Source organism: Budorcas taxicolor, chromosome 11 (genome assembly GCF_023091745.1).
Source record: "Budorcas taxicolor isolate Tak-1 chromosome 11, Takin1.1, whole genome shotgun sequence".
NCBI lineage: Eukaryota > Metazoa > Chordata > Mammalia > Artiodactyla > Bovidae > Budorcas > Budorcas taxicolor.
Window position 1 is genome coordinate 133309811 of NC_068920.1, and position 20140 is coordinate 133329950.

The 20140-nt window shown below is 40.3% G+C and overlaps 1 protein-coding gene across 1 annotated transcript in view; it reads left to right on the forward strand.

The window, feature by feature from the left end:
- DTNB (dystrobrevin beta) overlaps positions 1–20140 on the forward strand; it is a 238797-nt gene that overhangs the window by 143054 nt on the left and 75603 nt on the right. Inside the window, exon 10 of the mRNA XM_052649361.1 lies at positions 16007–16084. Coding sequence (XP_052505321.1) covers positions 16007–16084 — 78 coding nt within the window. The remainder of the gene's footprint in view (positions 1–16006; positions 16085–20140) is intronic.

The following is a 20140-nucleotide window of genomic DNA, read 5'->3' on the forward strand; positions in this document are numbered from 1 at the left end:
TGTCTTTCTTTGAGTCTGAAAAATTCTCGGCCATTTTCTGTGTTAGAGACTGTTGCCTCTCCTCCATTCCCTCTGGTCTCTCTGGAACTCAGAGTGCAGACTTTAAAACCGGATTTAGGTCTCATGTTTCTCTCTTCTTTTTTTTTTTCAGTGTATTTGTTTTTGGCTGCACTGGGTCTTCGCTGCTGTTCGTGGGCTTTTCTAGTTGCAGTGAGCAGGGTCTGCTCTCTAGTTGAGGAGCTGTGGCTTCTCTTGTTGCAGAGCCTGGACTCTAGGGCACCACGGGATCAGTAGTTGCAGCACACAGGCTTAGTTGCCCCACAGCATGTGGGATCTTCCCAGACCAGGAAACAGACCGATGTCCCGTACATTGGCAAGCGGATTCTTTACCACTGCACCACCAGAAAAGTTCAGCTCTCGTCTTTCTTGACTTGAAAAAAAAGGTACTGTCAGCCTTTAGCTGTATTCAGGCTTATGTTCAGCCTATCTGTGCATTTTTTTTTTAATCTCAGTAATTATGATTTTCATTTTTAAAAATGAGGATATTAAACATACTCATTTAAAGACCTTTTTTAGATGCTTTGTTTTGTCTGTTTTTTTGCGGGGTGGGGGGGGCAGTGTGGGAGCAGGTTTTGATTAAGTTCCTCCAACCTCCTCAGAGGTGGCCTGCAGTCCTGTGTGTGGCTGGTGGCAGTTTAGCACAGCCTTGCTCACCACAGTGGCTTCTTGTTTATTTTCTTCCTTGGGTGATGTGTCTTCTTTTTTTTTTTTAGATTTAAGGAAAGTTTCCCTTTTTAAAAAATTTTTGATTCTAGCTGTGCATGCATCAATTAACTTTTCTCTCTTCACCTCATTTTTCTTTGGTACGGAAGGGTGAGCTCCCGACATGTGCTCCGTCTACCAATTTGAACCAGAAATCCCTAGGCTGCACCTTCAGCTGCTTTATAATCCACTGTCATAGCACTGGCTCCAAAGGTCTCTGTATGGCCTTTTCAGCAGAGACTTTGAAACACATTTAATGAGTGGCGTGTGGTTCTTTATTCCCCTGGCAAACTCCCTAATGTATTAGGGCATTTAAAATTACCTTCAGATTCTCTTGGCCCAGAAATTAAATACCAAGGCTGATTTAACAGGCAGAGTTCATCTGATGCATTTAGTACATATGAGAAAGACTCCTGTTTTCCTATACCCAGGTAAATGCCTGAGAACATTATTTACTCATCATTGCTCCTCCCACTCAAGAATTTTTACCATCCCAAATGGCCTGTTAGCTATCCTTCTTTGACTTCCTTAGCTGGACATCTTTTCCATTTGAATTCAGTTCAGGTGAGCCTTTCACCAATTTGTACTTTTGGATTTAGCTAACACATTGTTTCAAGTAGATTGGAATGAAAAATAGAATCATAAAATCATAAAAATAAGTTCATTATTGAAAAATGTTGGTTGTTCACCCACTATGACTTCCCTGGTGCCTCAGACAGTAAAGCGTCTGCCTACAATGCAGGAGACCCAGGTTCGATCCCTGGATTGGAAAGATCTCCTGGAGAAGGAAATGGCGCCCCACTCCAGTATTCTTGCTTGGAAAATCCCATGGACGGAGGAGCCTGGTGGGCTACAGTCCATGGGGTCGCAAAGAGTCAGATGCGACTGTGCAACTTCACTTTCACTTTCTTTCTTTCATCCACTATGTGCCAGTCATATGTTAGGTATGCAGTGTGAACACAGAGGTGGAATAAACCCTGTGAGCCCAGCTCTCAGGAAGTTTACAGCCTCTTGAGATGAGGCCAGACAAAAAGTAAAGGCTGAAGAGTAATTGCGAACTGCGACAAGGACTCTACAGGATACTATGAGTGAGTACAGAAGAGGCTTCTCTTTTAAATTTTGTAATCAGAAAAGGGGTTTTCAGGTTTTTTAGAACAACATTGAAGGCTTCCCTGGTGGCTCAGCGGTAAAGAATCCGCCTGCCAATGCATTAGACACGGGTTTGACTCCTGACCTGGGAAGATCCCACGTGCCACAGAGCCTGTGCTCTAGAGCCCAGGCACCTAGGTTGTTAGTCTGGCTTTCATTCTGACTTACTCTGTTTTTAGTGTAAATCCTTGTGTATCTTTTACGGTTTTGTCTTGCTTTTGTTTTATTGTGGCAGAAAAGTTCAGGGCCTGTGTTTGAATGAAGTAGCATATTTGTCCAGAACACCTAGGAAGTTTAGGGAAGTCATGAAAATGAAGATGGGTTAGGAGACTTGGGCTGTAATGTCTGGGTAGTGAGTATAGAGAGGAAGATATTTGTCCTAACTTGGGAGACCAGTAGAGGCTTGATGATCTGTGGCCGAATGGTATGAGAGCTATGCTTGGGGAAGTAATTTTAACCATGAGAAATCCAATGAGCAACAGCTTAAAAGTTCTCTGGACACTGGTGAACTAATAGGAAAACCTTTACAATATTTGAGTTACACTAACCAAATGCATGCTGAAAGGTGATGATGCCAGTGGAGATGGAGACCGGGAACAGATAGATTTATGAGCTGTTGAGTAGATGAAGTAGAAAAAGAGGCTGCAAGATGCCCGTGAGTGTCAGGGACATGCTCATCACGTGAGCGCCCTGCTAGAGGTGTCCCTGACAGCCCACCGTTTAGCCCTTCTCTTTTAGCTGCCCTCTGATGATACGCCTTTATGAAGTAAGGAGCTCTTTGGATCTCAGGGGTAGGTGGACACCGTGGTTCTGCTTTTTTTTTTTTTCCTTTCTGCTTATGTTTCCATGAAACTCCTCTTCAACAAAACAGAACAAAATTAAGCCTTGCTAGTTCTCCCTAGGAAATGGCAACCCACTCCAGTGTTCTTGCCTGGAGAATCCCAGGGACAGGGGAGCCTGGTGGGCTGCCGTCTATGAGGTCACGCAGAGTCGGACACGACTGAAGCGACTTAGCAGCAGTAGTTCTCCCTACCTCCCAATTGCTACCTACCTAGATGGCTTGGCAGACACAGGACTGCCAGCTACTTTCTTATCAAGCAGCTGGCAATTAGGAGAGGCCTTAAGAAAAGAGATAGGGGGGTGCTCCTTAATATCCCCATTAGAATGGAATCGTCGGCTGCGTTAACTAGGTCACTGGTTTGCAGCAGAACTTGGATGCTGTTGCAGGAGGGTGTATTTCATGTCGAAGCATCTCTTGCACTGCATCTGCCTTCCTGTAACAGGCTGTGTTCAGCTGCTTAAAGGACTTGCTGACAGAGTGCAGACATGTGCTCGCCTTCTAATGAATTGTTCTCTTGTACCTGCTTTTTCCTGAAATGCTCTGTGGGATAAACTACCTTGTAGAGAAGATTCTTTGTCATGTGATTGTTCTGTTTCCTTAGAGACAACAGCAGTGCAATGCATTAGATGCCAGATCCATAGAGAAAGAAGAAGCGTTTGCTATAGAACGTAAAGGTTTGATAGCTTTTCCTTGCCTTTATGTTTTTGCTACTTGAGCTGCTGGGCTGATAATGATTTTGTTTATTTTAGGCAGGATGCTAGAGCCTCTGGAACTTCCCAACCAGTTATTTTAAAGAAGGGAAACCCATTGTATCTTTCCTCGCCTGGTTAATTGCAAAAATATGTTGAGTCAGCCTTTCTTCCATAATATGTATGTTTCCATTTTTAAAAACAGGTGTCAGTAATGAGCATATGAACGGCTCAGGAAATGAGATTGCATCGTGCATTTCATTGACCTCTCTGTGAACAGTAACTTGTTTAAGTATTTAAGTTGTCTTCTTTTCTCATCATTCTAGAAATACAGGAGTTGACATCTAAAAAGTACAGCCAACTTCCTCTCTAAGTTTAATGAACAAGGAGAACAAAGAAGGAAAGATTCAGAGATTCATTGTGGAAAGGGTTTTAAATAAAACAGTATTTTTCTGAGGCTTCTCTAGTGGCTCAGATGGTAAAGAATCTGCCTGCAGTGCAGGAGACTTGGGTTCGATCCCTGGGTCAGGAAGATCCCTGGAAGAAGGGAATGGGAACCCACTCCAGTATTCTTGCCTGGAGAATTCCATGTACAGAGGAGCCCAGTGGGCTACAGTCTCGATGATTTAATTATCTCATTTCTAACACCTTTTGCCTACTTTTTCAGTATAATCATATTAAGCTAAGCAATAGATTGCTAACTATTGCTTCATTTTACAATTCTATCCTTTCCCAGAGCTAGAACAAGATACTTGGCTTCCTCTGGGCATCTCTCAAGATACCTAGCATGCTGTCTAGTGGTGAAAATTCTGTATAAGAATGTGTTTGTGGTGAACCTTTCCTTCCTGAGAAATACTTCATTCTAAGTCTTATACCACAAATGGCTATGTTGAACTGCCAGATATAGGAATGGAGGCATGTGTGTCTATTGCTAGGTCTTTTTGACATTAATGGATTAGTTGCAGTGTGTTCAGATGAGAAGTTGATTTTGGAAATTTTAAGTATTTTCTTTTGGTTAATTAATTGTCAATAACCAATAAAGTAAAATGTACTTCCCTAGAAGTCAGAGAATCCTCACTGTAAATATGTAACATAATATCTATGCTATGCTTATAGTATCATATGGTTTTTGTCTAGTAGTTTTCCCAAAGGAAGTTCCATTGGCTTCTTTAACCTCTTTGCTTTGGCGGATAACCCTGGAACCTAGTGGAGTAAAGGAGATGGTTGGTCTGGTGTGTGTGTACTCAGTTGAAGTGTCTGACTTTGTGAACCTTTGGACAGTAGCCCACCAAGCTCCTCTGTCCATGGGATTTTTTCAGGCAAGAATACCCAAAGGGAGCCAAGAATCTTGTTCTAGCTCTGCCATTTCCTCCTCCAGCAGATCTTCCCGACCCAGGGATTGAACCCACATCTCCTGTGTTGTAGGTGGATTCTTTATTGCTGAGCCATCAGGGAAGCCCAGTTGGTCTGGTACATAGACATAAATAAAGACCAAAATATCACACCATTTAAGGAGGTTAAAAATGATCTGCACTTGTCATAACCATTGTCTCAAGACAGGGTGCTTTTAGAGAGAGTAACAGAGGGGATTTATTCTTCCCTGAGTAGTGGTCTTGTATGGATGTGAGAGTTGGACTGTGAAGAAAGCTGAGCGCCAAAGAATTGATGCTTTTGAACTGTGGTGTTGGAGAAGACTCTTGAGAGTCCCTTGGACTGCAAGGAAATCCAACCAGTCCATTCTGAAGGAGATCAGCCCTGGGATCTCTTTGGAAGGAATGATGCTAAAGCTGAAACTCCAGTACTTTGGCCACCTCATGTGAAGAGTTGACTCATTGGAAAAGACTCTGATGCTGGGAGGGATTGAGGGCAAGAGGAGAAGGGGACGACAGAGGATGAGATGGCTGGATGGCATCACTGACTCGATGGATGTGGGTCTGAGTGAACTCCAGGCGTTGGTGATGGACAGGGAGACCTGGCATGCTGCGATTCATGGTGTCGCAAAGAGTCGGACACGACTGAGCCACTGAACTGACTGACTGACTGACTGACTGAGAACTCTAATCTGAAAAATCCATGTGGGCAGTAGAGAGATGCCTGGGTTAGGGTGGTGAATCTGTGGATTAATCTGTTTGGTGGCATTCAGTTCAGTCGCTCAGTCGTGTCCGACTCTTTGCGGTGGCAGTTAGAACCAGGTAGAACTGGGTTCCAGTGCTGGTACTCTCATTTCATAGTTTTGCGACCTTAAGCATGTTAATTACCCTCATTAACCTTTCTCTTTTTATTTTTAAAATAAGAATACCATCATGAAAAGTAGCATGAATTCCAATAATGTATCTGAGGACCTAGATCAGTGCTAATGCTCATACTTAGTAAATGTTCATAGTGCATCACCCCTTCCCTCCCAACCCTCTGTGGTGTTCTGAGAGGAAATATATGCAAAATATACAGCAAATCTTGCAACTGTTAACTTCATGGTATTTTTTTAAATAAGTGTATTCAATAACCTTTTCTGAATTTTAATTTTTTTTTTTGCTATTTTTTTGACCATGCCTCACAGCTTCCAGGATCTTATTTCCCCAAGCAGGGATTGAACTGCCCACCCTCAGCAGTGAGAGTACAGAGTCCTAGCCACTGGACTGACTGGACTGCCAGGGAACCCCCCTTTGTGAGATTTTTAATATTCTTTTGCTGTCCTGGTCTGTGGTTAATTATTTAAAATAATTACATTATAGTCTTGTTATAAATTATTTTACACATTTTTTTATTGTGAATGATTATCAAATTGGATTTGACCTAAAAATTTTAATATGTTAAACTAAAATATAAATGTCTATTATTGTGAAGACTAGTATGAAGACATCCCTGGTAGCTCAGAGGGTAAAGCATCTGCCTGCAATGCAGGAGACCTAGGTTCAATCCCTGGGTCAGGAAGATCCCCTGGAGAAGGAAATGGCAACACACTCCATTATTCTTGCCTGGAAGATCCTATGGACAGAGAAGCCTGGTAGACTACAGTCCATGGGATTGCAAAGAGTTGGACACAACTGAGCGACTTCACTTAGTATGAAGACTAATTGGAATATAAACTTCTTATGGGCAGGGACAGTGTTTACTTGCTTTTGTTTTTTTCTCAAAACACCTAATATTGCTAGGCATCAATTCAGTTCAGTTCAGTTCAGTTCAGTCCCTCAGTCGTGTCCGACTCTTTGCGACCCCATGAATCGCAGCACGGAATTAGCCATGGATTTTTGTTTGTGTACTGATGTGACCTTTGTTTATTTAAATGGAGTTTGTAGTAATCAGAAGGGCTTTATGGAGATACTGAAATTTCAGGAGCCATTTCTCTCATTAAAAAAGTGAGAAAGAGGACTTCCCTCATGGTCCAGTGGCAAAGACACCGCAGTCCAAATGTAGGAAGTCTGGGTTCAAACCCTGCTCAGGGAACTAGATCCCAATAAACAACTTGCTTGAAAGAGGTGGAGGGAAGTGTAATTTGATGGAGAAAAGAATGAAGTAGTTTACAGTGTGGATTTTGAATTTGTGTTCATTTATGGTGGAATCTGCTACATAAACTTTTAAAGATGAGAAAAGTATGATTAAAGTGAGTAAGAAAGATAATTTCAAAAACAGCACAAGTATCCAGGGTTGAGGGCAAAATAGCTGGCTACAAAAATTATAATAAGTGATTAAATGTACTTAACTAAAAATGGTTGAGTACCTATGTAAAGCATTGTTGTGGGAGATACAAAAAAGTAATCAAGTAAATGAAAACATATTATTTTATTTATAGCACAATAAAATCTTTTTTCCTTGCACAGTAACAGCAATGAACAGACCAAAAAATCTGGTAAAAAGTCCCCACATGCATGGTTGGCAGTTGACTGTCAAGACAAAGAGAATTGCAAGACTGTGACTTTAAACCTCTGCAATTAAAGAATATTCCGGGAGGAATAGCAAGATAATGAGCAAATGCTTTTAAAAGTATAGTGCAGGGAAAAGTATCTGTCTGTCTGGGTGACTTCCTACAGAAGAGGTACACCAGAGGGCCTGCAGAAAATGACAGGTACCCAAGGTGTCATTCGTCCTCGCAGGCTTCAGACTTAGCTTTCTTCACGTACCCCTTCCCGTGTGCACGTTAAATCACTTCAGTCCTATCCAACTCTTTGTGACCCCATAGACTATAGCCTGCCAGGCTCCGCTGTCCTTGGGATTCTTCAAGCACTGGAGTGGGTTGCCATGTCCTCCTCCAGGGGATCTTCCTGACCCAGAGATGAAGCTGCAGTCGCTTACGTCTCCTGCATTGGCAAGTGGGTTCTTTACCACTAGTGCCACCTGGGAAACCCACATACCCCTTTTTTAAGTAGAAATTGTGCTTAAGCGACAGTATTGTGCTTTCACATCCTTGGTTAGAGAGTATTATCCAGAAATTGTTTACCCCTGAATCTCAGTCAACTTATAAAATAAAAGCAAGTAATCACATTCAGTTTTGGTCTGAAGCCAGGTATTAGTTTTTTGGGTTTTTTTGTTTTGTTTTTAATCAGTAGTCTGGCTGATATAATAAGTTATTTCTTCACTAAATGAATTTATTTTGTTAGGCTGAGACGAAGATTCCAAAAGATCTTTGAAATTAAGGTTAGATTTGAAAGTCATTTTAATAAATTAGAGATATGTTTTTGAAGGAAACTGTTCATATGAGTTTACCTAGTCTTCCTTGGAACAGCCTGCTACTGCTGCTGCTAAGTCACTTCAGTCGTGTCCAACCCTGTGCGACCCCATAGACGGTAGCCCACCAGGCTCCCCCGTCCCTGGGATTCTCAAGGCAAGAACACTGGAACAGCCTAGAGGTGGCTAAAAATGCAACCAAATAGAAGCATTTGTAATGCAGAGTTCTAAGGGGAAAGAATAAATCACCCAAAACCATACCCTAGGACTATTATCATTTTATCTTTCCTATAGAAGCGACTTTACGAGAGCTATGATCTAACATCATGCTATTGGTTTTGTTTTATATACATATATTTACTTTTATTTATTTGATTATTTGACTGGACCGAGTCTTAACTGCAACACGTGGCATCTTTGATCTTTGTTGCAGCCCTTGAGATCTTTTTAGCTGGGTATGCGCTCTTTAGTTGCAGCATGTAGGATCTAGTTCTCCGACCAGGGATTGAACTTGGGCCCCCTGCACTGAGCACACAGTCTTAACCACTGGACACAGGAAGTCCCCATGCTGTTGCTTTTAATTTGTAGGCCAGTCATAAGTTTTCCTAAAACTAGAGCAAGGGTAGTAGAGCCACTGCACCGTAATGATTCAGAACACAGACCCAAGAGCCATGCCGCCTTGGTTCAAGACCCGGCTTCTGCCGCCTGATTTGGCTGTGACCTCAGGTGCATTACTTCTCTCTGTGCCTCCCTGTCTCCATCCATAAAATAAAGGTAATAATAGGATCTGCCTCCTTGGTGGTTGTGAGGTTTCTATGAGCAAATCCATGGGGAATGTTAGAACTGAATCTGGCATGTATGAAGCACTCAGTATTACTACTGTTATGAAAGGCACTCTCCACTGTGTTGATCCCATTACGAAATCACAGATGAAAGTGTGCTATAGCTACAAGCATACCTACCAAATATAACAGCTAAAAATGTCATTATTCCATTCTCAGAGAAGAGTCTCACCACAGCTAAATATAACAGAAAGGTTACTTCTTACACACTCTGCACACGACGTCATGCTGACTCATGATCAAATATTTCCTGCAAGCCTAATCTGTGTCTCATAGTATGCCAGGTGCTCGTAATACAGTGATAAAAAACCATGTACATTTCCTGCAGTTTAGTAGAAGAGATAATATAGATGGATCTAAAATGTTTTATTTCCTTGCTTTTTTGGGAATGTGGTGGTAGGAATGTTGGGGGAGGTGTGGAAGTTTGGATCAACTCAAACCATTTAACAGGTCTTTTTTCTACTAACAGTCTCAAAGTTCTCTCTGGGTTTGTAAAAGACTTTCCTTTGCAGTTTGCTTTCTTAGTGATAACAGAAACAGTACAACCTCACTTTAGAAAACTTGAGTCAGTATAGTAAGTTTTCTTCCTATTTTTTTAAATACGTATTTTTAAAATATTAAGCATGTTTTTCTCTGAAAATCAGAAAAAAATTAAACTTGAAAAACTGGAGGACAGGAAAGTATAAATAGGCAAGAAAAATAATGCCCATAATTCTACTTTCCTTAACATTTTGACATATTTCCTTCAAATATTTTGCTTTACACATCATATTATTTAGCTAAGACCAGGTGTGTATATGTATAAATAATTTTATTTTATAGGATTATTGTAAAGATAAAACAATGTTTTAAAGTCCTAACCACTGTCTAATAGATGCATATCAAACATTCAATAATGGTTAGCTAATATAATAGTTATGTTACCCTTCTTTTTACCTCTTACATGATAAGCTATTTCTCTTGTAACTGGAAGGCTCTTCATAAGGATTATTTTTTAATGCTAGCATAATATACTATATTTATTGATATACCGTAGTTTACTTTTCCTTTCCCTTATATTTGAATACTTTAGATTTCTTCCAGAATTATTCTGTTATAAGTATTTTCCTAAATATTTTAAAATGTAAAATTATCTTTATATTTCTGACTAATTCCTTGGAATATATTCCTAGAAAGGGAATTAGGAGTCAAAATGTTTGAACTTTTTAAAAGACCTTTGATGGGCATATTGTCAAATTACTTTATAGAAAGTTTGCTTAATTTTATACTTTTACTCTTGCCTAAAATAGTCAGTTAAGGCCTTGTCATAAAATCCTCTCTAGCTTTAAGATTACCTTAAATTTTTAAAATATTGTTATTTTTTACAAGGGAAAATGGTCTGTGATGTTAGCAAATTTCTTTGCTTTTCATAATTAAAGTATTATATTGTTATATGTGTTTCTTCTTTTTAAGGGTGTGTTTTCACTCTGACCATTTGTCTGATTGAAGTCTTAATAGTTTTTCTTATCAGTTTGTATGAATCCCTTGTATGTTAAGGCTGTTAATTCTTGTTCTGTCACATTTGTTGAAATAGTTCCCCAAATGACTTTTTAGATCATTAGAATTCATCCATCTTTTTCTTCCTAATTTTTTCATTGCTTTTGAACTTAGAAAATCCTCTCTATCGATAGACCTGTAGGTGAGCCTCTGCTTTATATAAACATTTATTTATTTATTTATTTTTTATTTTATTTTATTTTTTTTAATTTTAAAATCTTTAATTCTTACATGTGTTCCCAAACATGAACCCCCCTCCCACCTCCCTCCCCATAACATCTCTGTGGGTCATCCCCATGTATACTTAATTCTTTAGTACACTGAAATTTTATTTTTCTTTATGAGGTGAGCTGATCTCAGTATTTCCCCATAGCATGTTGCAGTTTTTCTTACTTTTATTAAATACTTATTGCATTATATTGTAATAATTTTTTCTGTATTTTTATTCTTCATAAGACTTAAGTTTCTGTCCTTTTAATTTTTATCCTCAGCAGTTGGCACAGTACCTACCACTTGTAGTGACACAACAAATATTTGATAAATGAAAGAAAGAAATACACAGTTATATATAATTTGTCCTGGAAGATTTTAAAGGCATGATGAGCTATTCTTCATCTATTCCTGGTTTTAAAAATCTTACGAGAGATTCTATGGTAATTTTAATTTCAAGCTAGTCTACATTTCACAGTATCCACCAGAATGAATTGGAGTGGTCTGGTCATAGGAGAAGTAACATAAAACTGACTTATACAGTAAGTTAAATTTTTACTTTCTAGTAGGATTTTTGTCTAACCAGTAACCAGAAGCTCTATACTTGTTATCTAAGCCCCCCTATTACTGGATATTCCCCCAAACTTATCCTGCTCCACCTAAAAAATAAAATGTACCTTTATAATGATCAGAGTACTCAGATGAACAGCTACAGTTTAAATGATGACGCTCAAATATTTTCAAACTTGGACATTTTCACATGGGTTCCATTCTCCTGTTTCTGACTGCTTGCAAGATACAGGTAAGATATCATTTACCTATACTTATCAATGCCACTTCAGATTCAACAACTTCACCACTGAAATCTATTCATCTTTACCTTCCTGCTCATTCTCTCTACCCCTACCAGTCCAATAGCAAATCCTGTTTCCTACTCTTGTGATCCCTAGTTTGGATATATTACCACTATCCACCCAGTAGTCAAGGTAAATCTCAGTTACTCTTTACTCACTGACCACATGCACTTAATCGGTCGCCACGTCTTATCTATCTATATTACCTCCACAATGTCTTCTGTCTGCCTCTTCCCCGTCTTAACTCCCAGTGTCCACCCTTGTAATCGCTGATCTGGACAGTTGCCATAACCTCTTCATTGAGGTCTCAGCTTCCATTCCTTTCACCTTCCGGACCTCTTCACATAAATGATTTTTTAATGGGGGTGTGCATTAGAAAGAATCCTCTTGCCCCTGAAGGTTCAGATTCACTAAACTGAAGGTACAGCTTGAGTATCTCAGCACAAAAAGCTTCCCTGATGATTCCTGTGTTTACCCAGATTAAAACCAGTATTTTACAAGCTTCTGGAATTACCATTTCAAAACCTTGCTATAGTCATGTCATCCTTGGCTTAAAAACTTTTAGTGCCTCCCCTACTGCCTACAGTATAAAGTCCAAACTTCTTAGCTTGTGATAGATCAGATATCATTAAACTCTGGCCCTAATCTCCCTGTCAGATGCATCTTTGGCTACTCCCCTCCCAGGGCCTTTGAGCCTAGCCAAATAAATCAGAGACCCAAGTATGCCATGTACTTTTGGATTTTTGTACCTTTTTCCTTACCATTTCTTCTGCCTCGGTTACCCTTCTTTCTATATCTGGAGAACTCTCGCCTCAATGTAACTTTACCTGAAAACTGTTAACCCATTATTCTTCCAGGCAGGGATAACAGCTCCTCATCTATTGAATTCTCAACACTTGTGTATACTTGAATTGCTGCTCCCAATAGTTTGCATTTGTGATGATGATGTGTGTGATGACACACACACACATACATACATATACATATAGTTAGGTCACTAAGATAAAGACAGTCTTACTTATCTTATATGAGTAGGTACCCAGTAGGTATGCCCCTTTCCTTTTGATTAAGAATTAACAAATTATATTGGGAATGCCCTGGTGGTCCAGTGGTTAGGACTGCGTGCTTTTCACTGCCATGGGCCTAAGTTCAGTCCATAATCAAGGAACTAAGATCCCACAAGCCTTGCTTTTTCATGGCCAAGAATAATAATAATAATACTTAACAAATTCTCAAAAAATATATATTAAGAAAAAAGAATTAGATTCTGAATCTTCTTTTCATATCTACCCCTTCTGACTAGCAAATTACCTTTTATCTAGATCATTCATCTATTTCTATCTCCTCATCTAAAAAATTGGCCTGTCTTGTTAACAAAGATGGAACCCCTCAAATCACAGTACTGAGTGATAGTTGATGGTCACTTGGATATCACAGAATTAGTTAGTGTCTAAAAGTCCTTGCTGATATCTTCACCAAAGGGAGATATAGAACATCTGGTGGGCTTTGCTTCAAGGTACTCGGTAAGTTTTGAAGGTAAAGATCAACACAACTGATCTGGTGAGCTGTGTCAGTTCTCCTACTTTGTAAGTAAGTTTCTACAACTGGCACCATTAATGTCTAACACACCTAAAAGAAGCATTCTTTTCCGTTTTGTCTTGCAAGAACTATGACATTTTTTTTCTTTGAAACTGGGAGTAATTTTTGATGTATTACATCTCCTGAGACCACATCTAAGCTGTTGGCTTTCTCAGTGGGTCTAGTGGTAGATTCTACAGTCAAGACCCCCTTTAAGTTTTCAGATGCCTCTTCGATCTTGGGTTATAAACACATACCTATTTCCCTAACAAAACATGTTAGGAGTTCAGAAAGGGTATGAAATTTGTGGGCAGTTCTGATTAATTTATAACTTGCAATCTAATCCTTACTGTCTGGTTTTGAATATTAGAGAAGCTTTGCTATATGTGATGTGCTGTAAGATAAAAATTGATCATGGTATCTACCAAGAGATAATTATTAAAAACTTCTGTGGTATCAGACCAAACAGAATGCTACAAATCATGAATTTTATCATGTGAATCCATGTTTGGGGAATTAAAACAAACTTTTTTTTTTCTATTGTCATTTTTTCTCAAAGAATGTCAGAAAGGAAATTGAATGCAGTAGTATCTTCAATATTGAAATATACTGGGTAACTGCATAAGTTCTGAAAGCAACATGAACATGTCCTTATCTATATTGAAAATGGGTTGCCAATAATAGTATATTAAAGAGGCAAAGCACATTGTGTTTGCAGAACCAAAATGTTTCTGATGCCTTCAAGAATGAAAAGCTATCGTGCTGACTTGTTTCAGTCACAGGAATTGTCTCCTCATCCCCTTTGGACAATAGATTGAAAAGAATCGCAAGAATATAAGTTTGGGGTAAAATGAAGCTAATTTTCATCTTCACTTCCGTTAATAACCAGCCTAAAACAATGGATTATAACTCAACACAGCACTACCATTCATAGGCTTGAAATTTGGGGGCAAAACTGGATATCTGCCTGGAAAGTAGGTAGTGAGATGAATAATGTGGAATCGAACTCCAGCCTCAAAAGGCATATTTCAGTTCTGAATGTCTTACTTTGTCACGCAAAGGAAGAAATGTGTGACAATAAGCATAGTGCTGTGGCTTAAAAATCAAGAGACCTAAATCTGTTCCCTGCAAATTACTTTCCATCTTTGATCCTCTCCATTAAATGAGAATTCATTAAAAATATTTCCCTATCCAGAAACGAAGTTGGTTTTTAAAAAAGAAGTGTAGAAGTAGACCCACCCATCTCTCAGTACTTTGGGTCTACCTGAAACTTTCCCCTTGAGTCTGTGCTTGAACGTACTATGAAACCTGCGAAAATAATAAAGGCTCTGGTCCTTTAATACTCACTAGGATAGGGGCTTTCCTGGTGGTCCAACGGTTACGACTCCGCACTTCCAGTGCAGGGGACACAGGTTCCATACCTGGTCGAGGAACTGAGATCCCACATACAACATGGTGTGGCCAAAATATACGGGGTTTCCTAGGGTGCTAGTGGTAAAGAACCTCCCTGCCAATGTAACGTAGGAGATGTAAGAGACACAGGTTCGATCCCTAAGTGAGGAAGATCCCCTGGAGAAGGAAATGGCAACCCACTCCAGTATTCTTGCCTGGAGAATTCCATAGACAGAGGAGCCTGGTGGGCTACAGTCCATAAGGTCGCAAAGAGTCAAACACGACTGAAGCGACTTAACATTCATGCACGCATATATGTATTCACTAGGACTTGCTAAATATAACCTCTAAAAAACAGTTTCATAATTAACTCAGCTATGAAGAGATAAGAAGGAGCCAGGAGGTCATTCTCAAACACCTAAATATGAGAGGACTTCTCTGCCTCACATTTCTGCTGTTGATGGACAAATTTCTCTGAAAAATACTTCTTTCAGTTTAGGAGAGGAAGTGAGTGATTTCCCAGGAGGAATATTTAGCAATAGTCATGTGGTTCCAAGTGTAAGACAGAAGCCCTTTGTAACTGAGCTTTGTGGGTAAGGAGAGGGGCTGAAGAATGGCTGAAAAGCAGAATCACAGATTCTTTTTGGTAAGTTTGGAATCATTCATTCAAGACTCACAGGAGGAAGAAAGAAACCTTGAGTCCAGAAAACTGACCAATAAAGACAAGTTATCAAAAATGCTTACCTTCAAATTTAAATTTGGATTACAGATATGGCCTCATTGTTAATACTCCAGTAAAGGATTGATAAAAGAACTTAGTATTTAACAATTTAAATGTTTCAGTAAATTGTATACAAACTAAATCTGAGGGAAGACCGTGAACTTTAACCAAATCTCAGGAAAAGCAGGCATGTTGCTGCTGTAGCCTTTGTAATACACCACAAATGCCACACACCTAGTGTTCCTGTAAATGCCTTCCTGGAATGCAGAATTCAGATTCTTGGGTGCTAAAACTATAAAACGAGCCACCAGAGTTACATCCCTGATGGCTCAGATGGTAAAGAATCTGCCTATGATGTAGAAGACCCAGGGTTTGACCCCTGGGTCAGGAAGATCCCCTGGAGAAGGGAATGGCTACCCACTCTAGTATTCTTGCCTGGGAAATCCCATGGACAGAGACACCTGGTGGGCTACAGTTCTTGGGGTCTCAAAGAGTCAGACACTACTGAGCAACTAACACTTTAACTTTCAGCCACTTGGGTACAATTTGCTGTTCCTATTGGGTAGTGGCTCTAGGGTCCTTTGGCTTTGACCTTCTTGCTGAGTTTACTTAGGCTGAAAGTACTGATTTCTAGCCCCATTCCTCAGGGATCCCTCTGTGCATATCAGGAGCAATATTAGTAGTTGGTCCTTTGCCCTTATCACCTTTCCATTTGTTTCCCCTCATTTCACTGGTAATTATTAATATAGCGTCAATGTCTTTTCTTCCAGCCCTGCTCGCCCTCCTACGAACCTGAATGACACCATGGTGAGCCACATGTCCTCCGGGGCACCCACGCCCACCAAGAGGTATGTGATGCTTGAGCCTCAGTCCCCGCTGGGAGCTGGCTTCTGACCTCTGCCCTGAGAAGCAGAGCGTTCCACAGGGCAGAAAGGACTGGGTTTCCTTCTCTTCCTCTGACTGTCTTTTTATATTATCTTCTATGTTTTATCCTCCTGTTTTTTTTCTCTACTAACATAAATATAGCAACTGAAGGAGTCTGCTTTTGAGTGGTGCCTGAGGTGGATACTGTCGCTTTGCGACAACCAGTGAATGTGGTGTCAAAGCGGATTAGGCTTGTTTGAGATATCTTTATTTTTTTAACATTAAACAATATTTTGATGAGCATGAATTTCAATAGTTTTGCATTAAAGTTCTTGGAGAGTCAAAGATCATTTCTGCTTTCTGACTGGACTGCATAAATTGAGCTAATTCCTTGTGTTCTCCTACATCATTCTGTATAGAATTTATAAGCATCTAAGTTGAAGAGCCTGAGTTTCTCTCTTAATTATACAAGGACTTTCCTTAGGGTCCTTCAAGGCACTAGAACAGTATACTCCTTTCTCCTCTTTATTTCATTACTCTTCTCCAAAATTCTCTTAGGTGGGACTTGAAAGAGCTGTATGAAATGGTTGACTTCCCATCTGATTTAAGCTGTTCCCTCACCAGAGCAATGCAGAAAATTTCTCAAGGGCACACCAATAAAGAATTCTTTCTAGCAGTCATCGCTCAAAAAAAAATACAAAAAAGCCTGAAGATATTCCCACCAACTCCCCAAGTCCTTCCTGAAGAAGAGCACTTTGTACTGTAAACCTGAAGAAAACTATGTGTACTGATTGCTTTGGATTAATTTAACTATAGAGATGTCATCTACGTAATAATGTTTTGACTTTATATATATGTTTGTTCACATTGGGTAAAACTCCCTGAGCAGTGTTTCCCAGCCTGGAGTGATGAGAAGCATCAGCTGGGTCACTTGCTAAACATACACATTTCTGGGATCACACATTTCTCAGACCCAGTGGACCCTGAGATCCTGGGAAGCCACATGGTTAGCAAGTATTCCAAGTGATTCTTATCATCGAGCAAATTTGGGAAATAGCCCTAGAAAGGAAGGAAGGAGTAAACCGTAGGAACCCACCACCCTGCAGTAGAGGATTTAGGGACTAAACAAATCAGTGTCTTGCTAATACAGTGTTACCACATGGACACTCAGCATCCTGACCAGATGACAGTGCTTGTCTGCAGCCTTGTTAGGACGCTCCAGCAGGACAGTAACTACACTGCTTCTCTGGGGCAAAATTGAGTGGTATGAGCAGTCTCAACTGTGCACAGATTTCTGAGCCCTTTGATTTTGTATTTGAATCCTGGCTCTCACCTGACCTTGCACAAGATTCTTATCTTGGTTGATTTATCTGTAGAATGAGGACAATAATAGTATCTACGTTATGGGGTGTGTATGCGAGGTTGTAAGATACTGTCCTTGTTATTTAGGAAGTGAACTGAGAGAACAGGTGGGGAGGTGGGGCTGATTTATAGAGGATGCCCTCTCTAAGAGGAACAGAAGGCTTATGAAAGAATACAAGGTAGCAGAAGCTCTCCTACCTGCCTCAATTTTACAATCACCCTTGCTGGCCTTAGCTTTTTGTGGTAAACACTCATAACAGACAGAGCCAGACCCAGAATCTAAATATCAACTCAGGAATGTTTCTGTTTCAAAACTCAGAAGACAAGGTAGATTATTGAAAGAAGTCAGCTTGTGGGTTTTATGTTTTGTTAGTCGCTCAGTTGTATCCGACTCTTTGCAACCCCATGAACTGTAGCCCGCCAGGCTCCTCTCTCCGTGGAATTTTCCAGACAAGAATTCTGGAGTGGGTTGCCATTCCCTACTCCAGGAGATCTTCCCCACCCAGGGATCAAACCCAGTTCTCCTATATTACAGGCAGATCCTTTACCATCTTAGCTACCAGAGAAGTCCAGGTTTGATGTTGTAGCAACACCATTTACAAGGACTTCCACTCCCCTGAGTTCTCTTCATTTACTAGTTTTGTCATCTGACTCCCTGAGGGCCCTAAGTGTATGGTGACCAAGGGCACTGTGCATTTAGGGACCCACAGCTGAATGTAGTTGCTAGAGCCTGTTGGAGGGAGTACATTTTTCTGGATGATATTTCATTGCTTGAGCAGGCTGAAAGAAGGGAGTTGGGAGTAATAATCATCACAGCTCCTGTCTAGAGGACTGCTAAGCTTAAGCTCGATGTTGCTGCATAAAGCCCCAGCTCAGTAGTCAATGACCAGCTGCCATTGTCAGTCACAAAATAGCTACGATTTCTGAAAGTTGTTTCAGATAATACTGTATAACCTGGGTGAATATTCTGAAGTCAGCAGTTCAGCTAGCATCTCTTTCTGGGTAGGCTTCGTCAGTGCTAGCGGTGGTAGTCACAGACTCTCCAGGGGCTGACCAGCAGACCAAGCGAGGCCAAAGCCCTAAGAGGCTGGAGCGGAGGCAGAGCTCTGTGACTTACCGTGAAGAGTAGCTGTTAGAGAGGCTGCGTGGGAACAAGGTGCCCCTGTCCAGCAATATTGTCCTGAGAACTTTAGGAGATTTCATTTCAGGATGAAATGATGATATAACATACAGACATTAATTGCATAACTCATAGGTCTGGCTCTTCCTGGCTCCAGTTACTAAACCGTATAAATTTCAGATAGTACCCTGTTTACTTCCTCGAGGACTCATCAGTGTTTGTTTTCTCCTCTGAATGTCGTCAGACCTGTGTCTCCAGAGTCTGATAAAAGCCAGGAGCCTGACACGTCATCCCAGTCATAGATCCTTCCTCTGCCAGGGCAAAGAATCTTCGGGGGGCATAAGGCTACTCTCCAGAAAGAGGTTTTCTTTAGAGCTCAGCATAAGACATAAATCACTGAGTCAGACAAGAACACACACAGTATCAAAAACACCCCAGGAAAATTAAGAGTTCCAATTTCTACCTTTCTGATAGGCCATGCATATAAAAATAGTCACAGCCCCAGTGGTGAAAAAAATATTTCATTAGCCCAATAAAAGATGGTCTCAAATGTAATGGTTACTTTTTACAGAAGAAAAACTTATAAAGGGCTGAGATGCTGACAATCATGTGAGAAACTGTAAATTATGTACCTGAAAGATTCCCCTCTAGGGATTTGCCCTCTGTAATATTCTTCTAATATTCTCATATTGACACGTCTATAGTTGAAAAGAAATTTCGTCTTTGTCTGAGACTGAGTAGTTTCTAGAAATGTGCTTCTGTTAAAGAATCAGAACAGTATACTAAAAAGCAAACAAACTTTCAGAACTTTAAAACAGACTTAAATTGCCCCTCTGCTAGTTAATTTACTCTGAGGCTTGCTTCTGCCCCTCTGTTTCCCCAAGGTTCAGAATGTGATTACATTATTATGGTCTGCACTATTGTACTATTTTAAGTCATACCTTACATCAAACCAATATGAAAAATGATGCTGATATTTTTAATGTATTCTAAAGCTTTGACTTTAATTATTTATACCATAAAAATGTTTACAGTTCTGTGGGCATTTCATATAACTTTGACATCAACAAAAACCTCCAGGATGAAACTTTTGACTTTGTGCATTTGTTTGGTACAATAGTTTGGACTCTTTTAACTTCAGGTATTAAAATCTAACTTTAAAAAAGCACAAACCCAGTTAAGCCAGATGAAAACATTGGAAAAGTCTTGTGTACAACCTTCTACGGACTTCGCTGGTGGTCCGGGGATTGAGAGTCCATCTTCCAATGCAGGGGATGCAGATTTGACCTCTGATTGGGGAACTAAGATCCCATATGCCATGGGGCATCTGCACGCAGCAAATAGAGTAGCCCTCACACTGCAGCTGGAGAAGCCCCTGGAATGTGCTGCAACAAAGACCAGCACAGCCCAGCAAAAAGAAGAAAGGGGAGAGCAGAAGCTGAACTGCCACCGAGATGTCCACCCTTGGCTTCTCCATCTCCTGGCTCCTCTCAGAGTGTGGTCTTCATTCCCTCCTCCTATAGAATAGCCACTGCTCAAGGTGCCAGTGGCTTCCAAC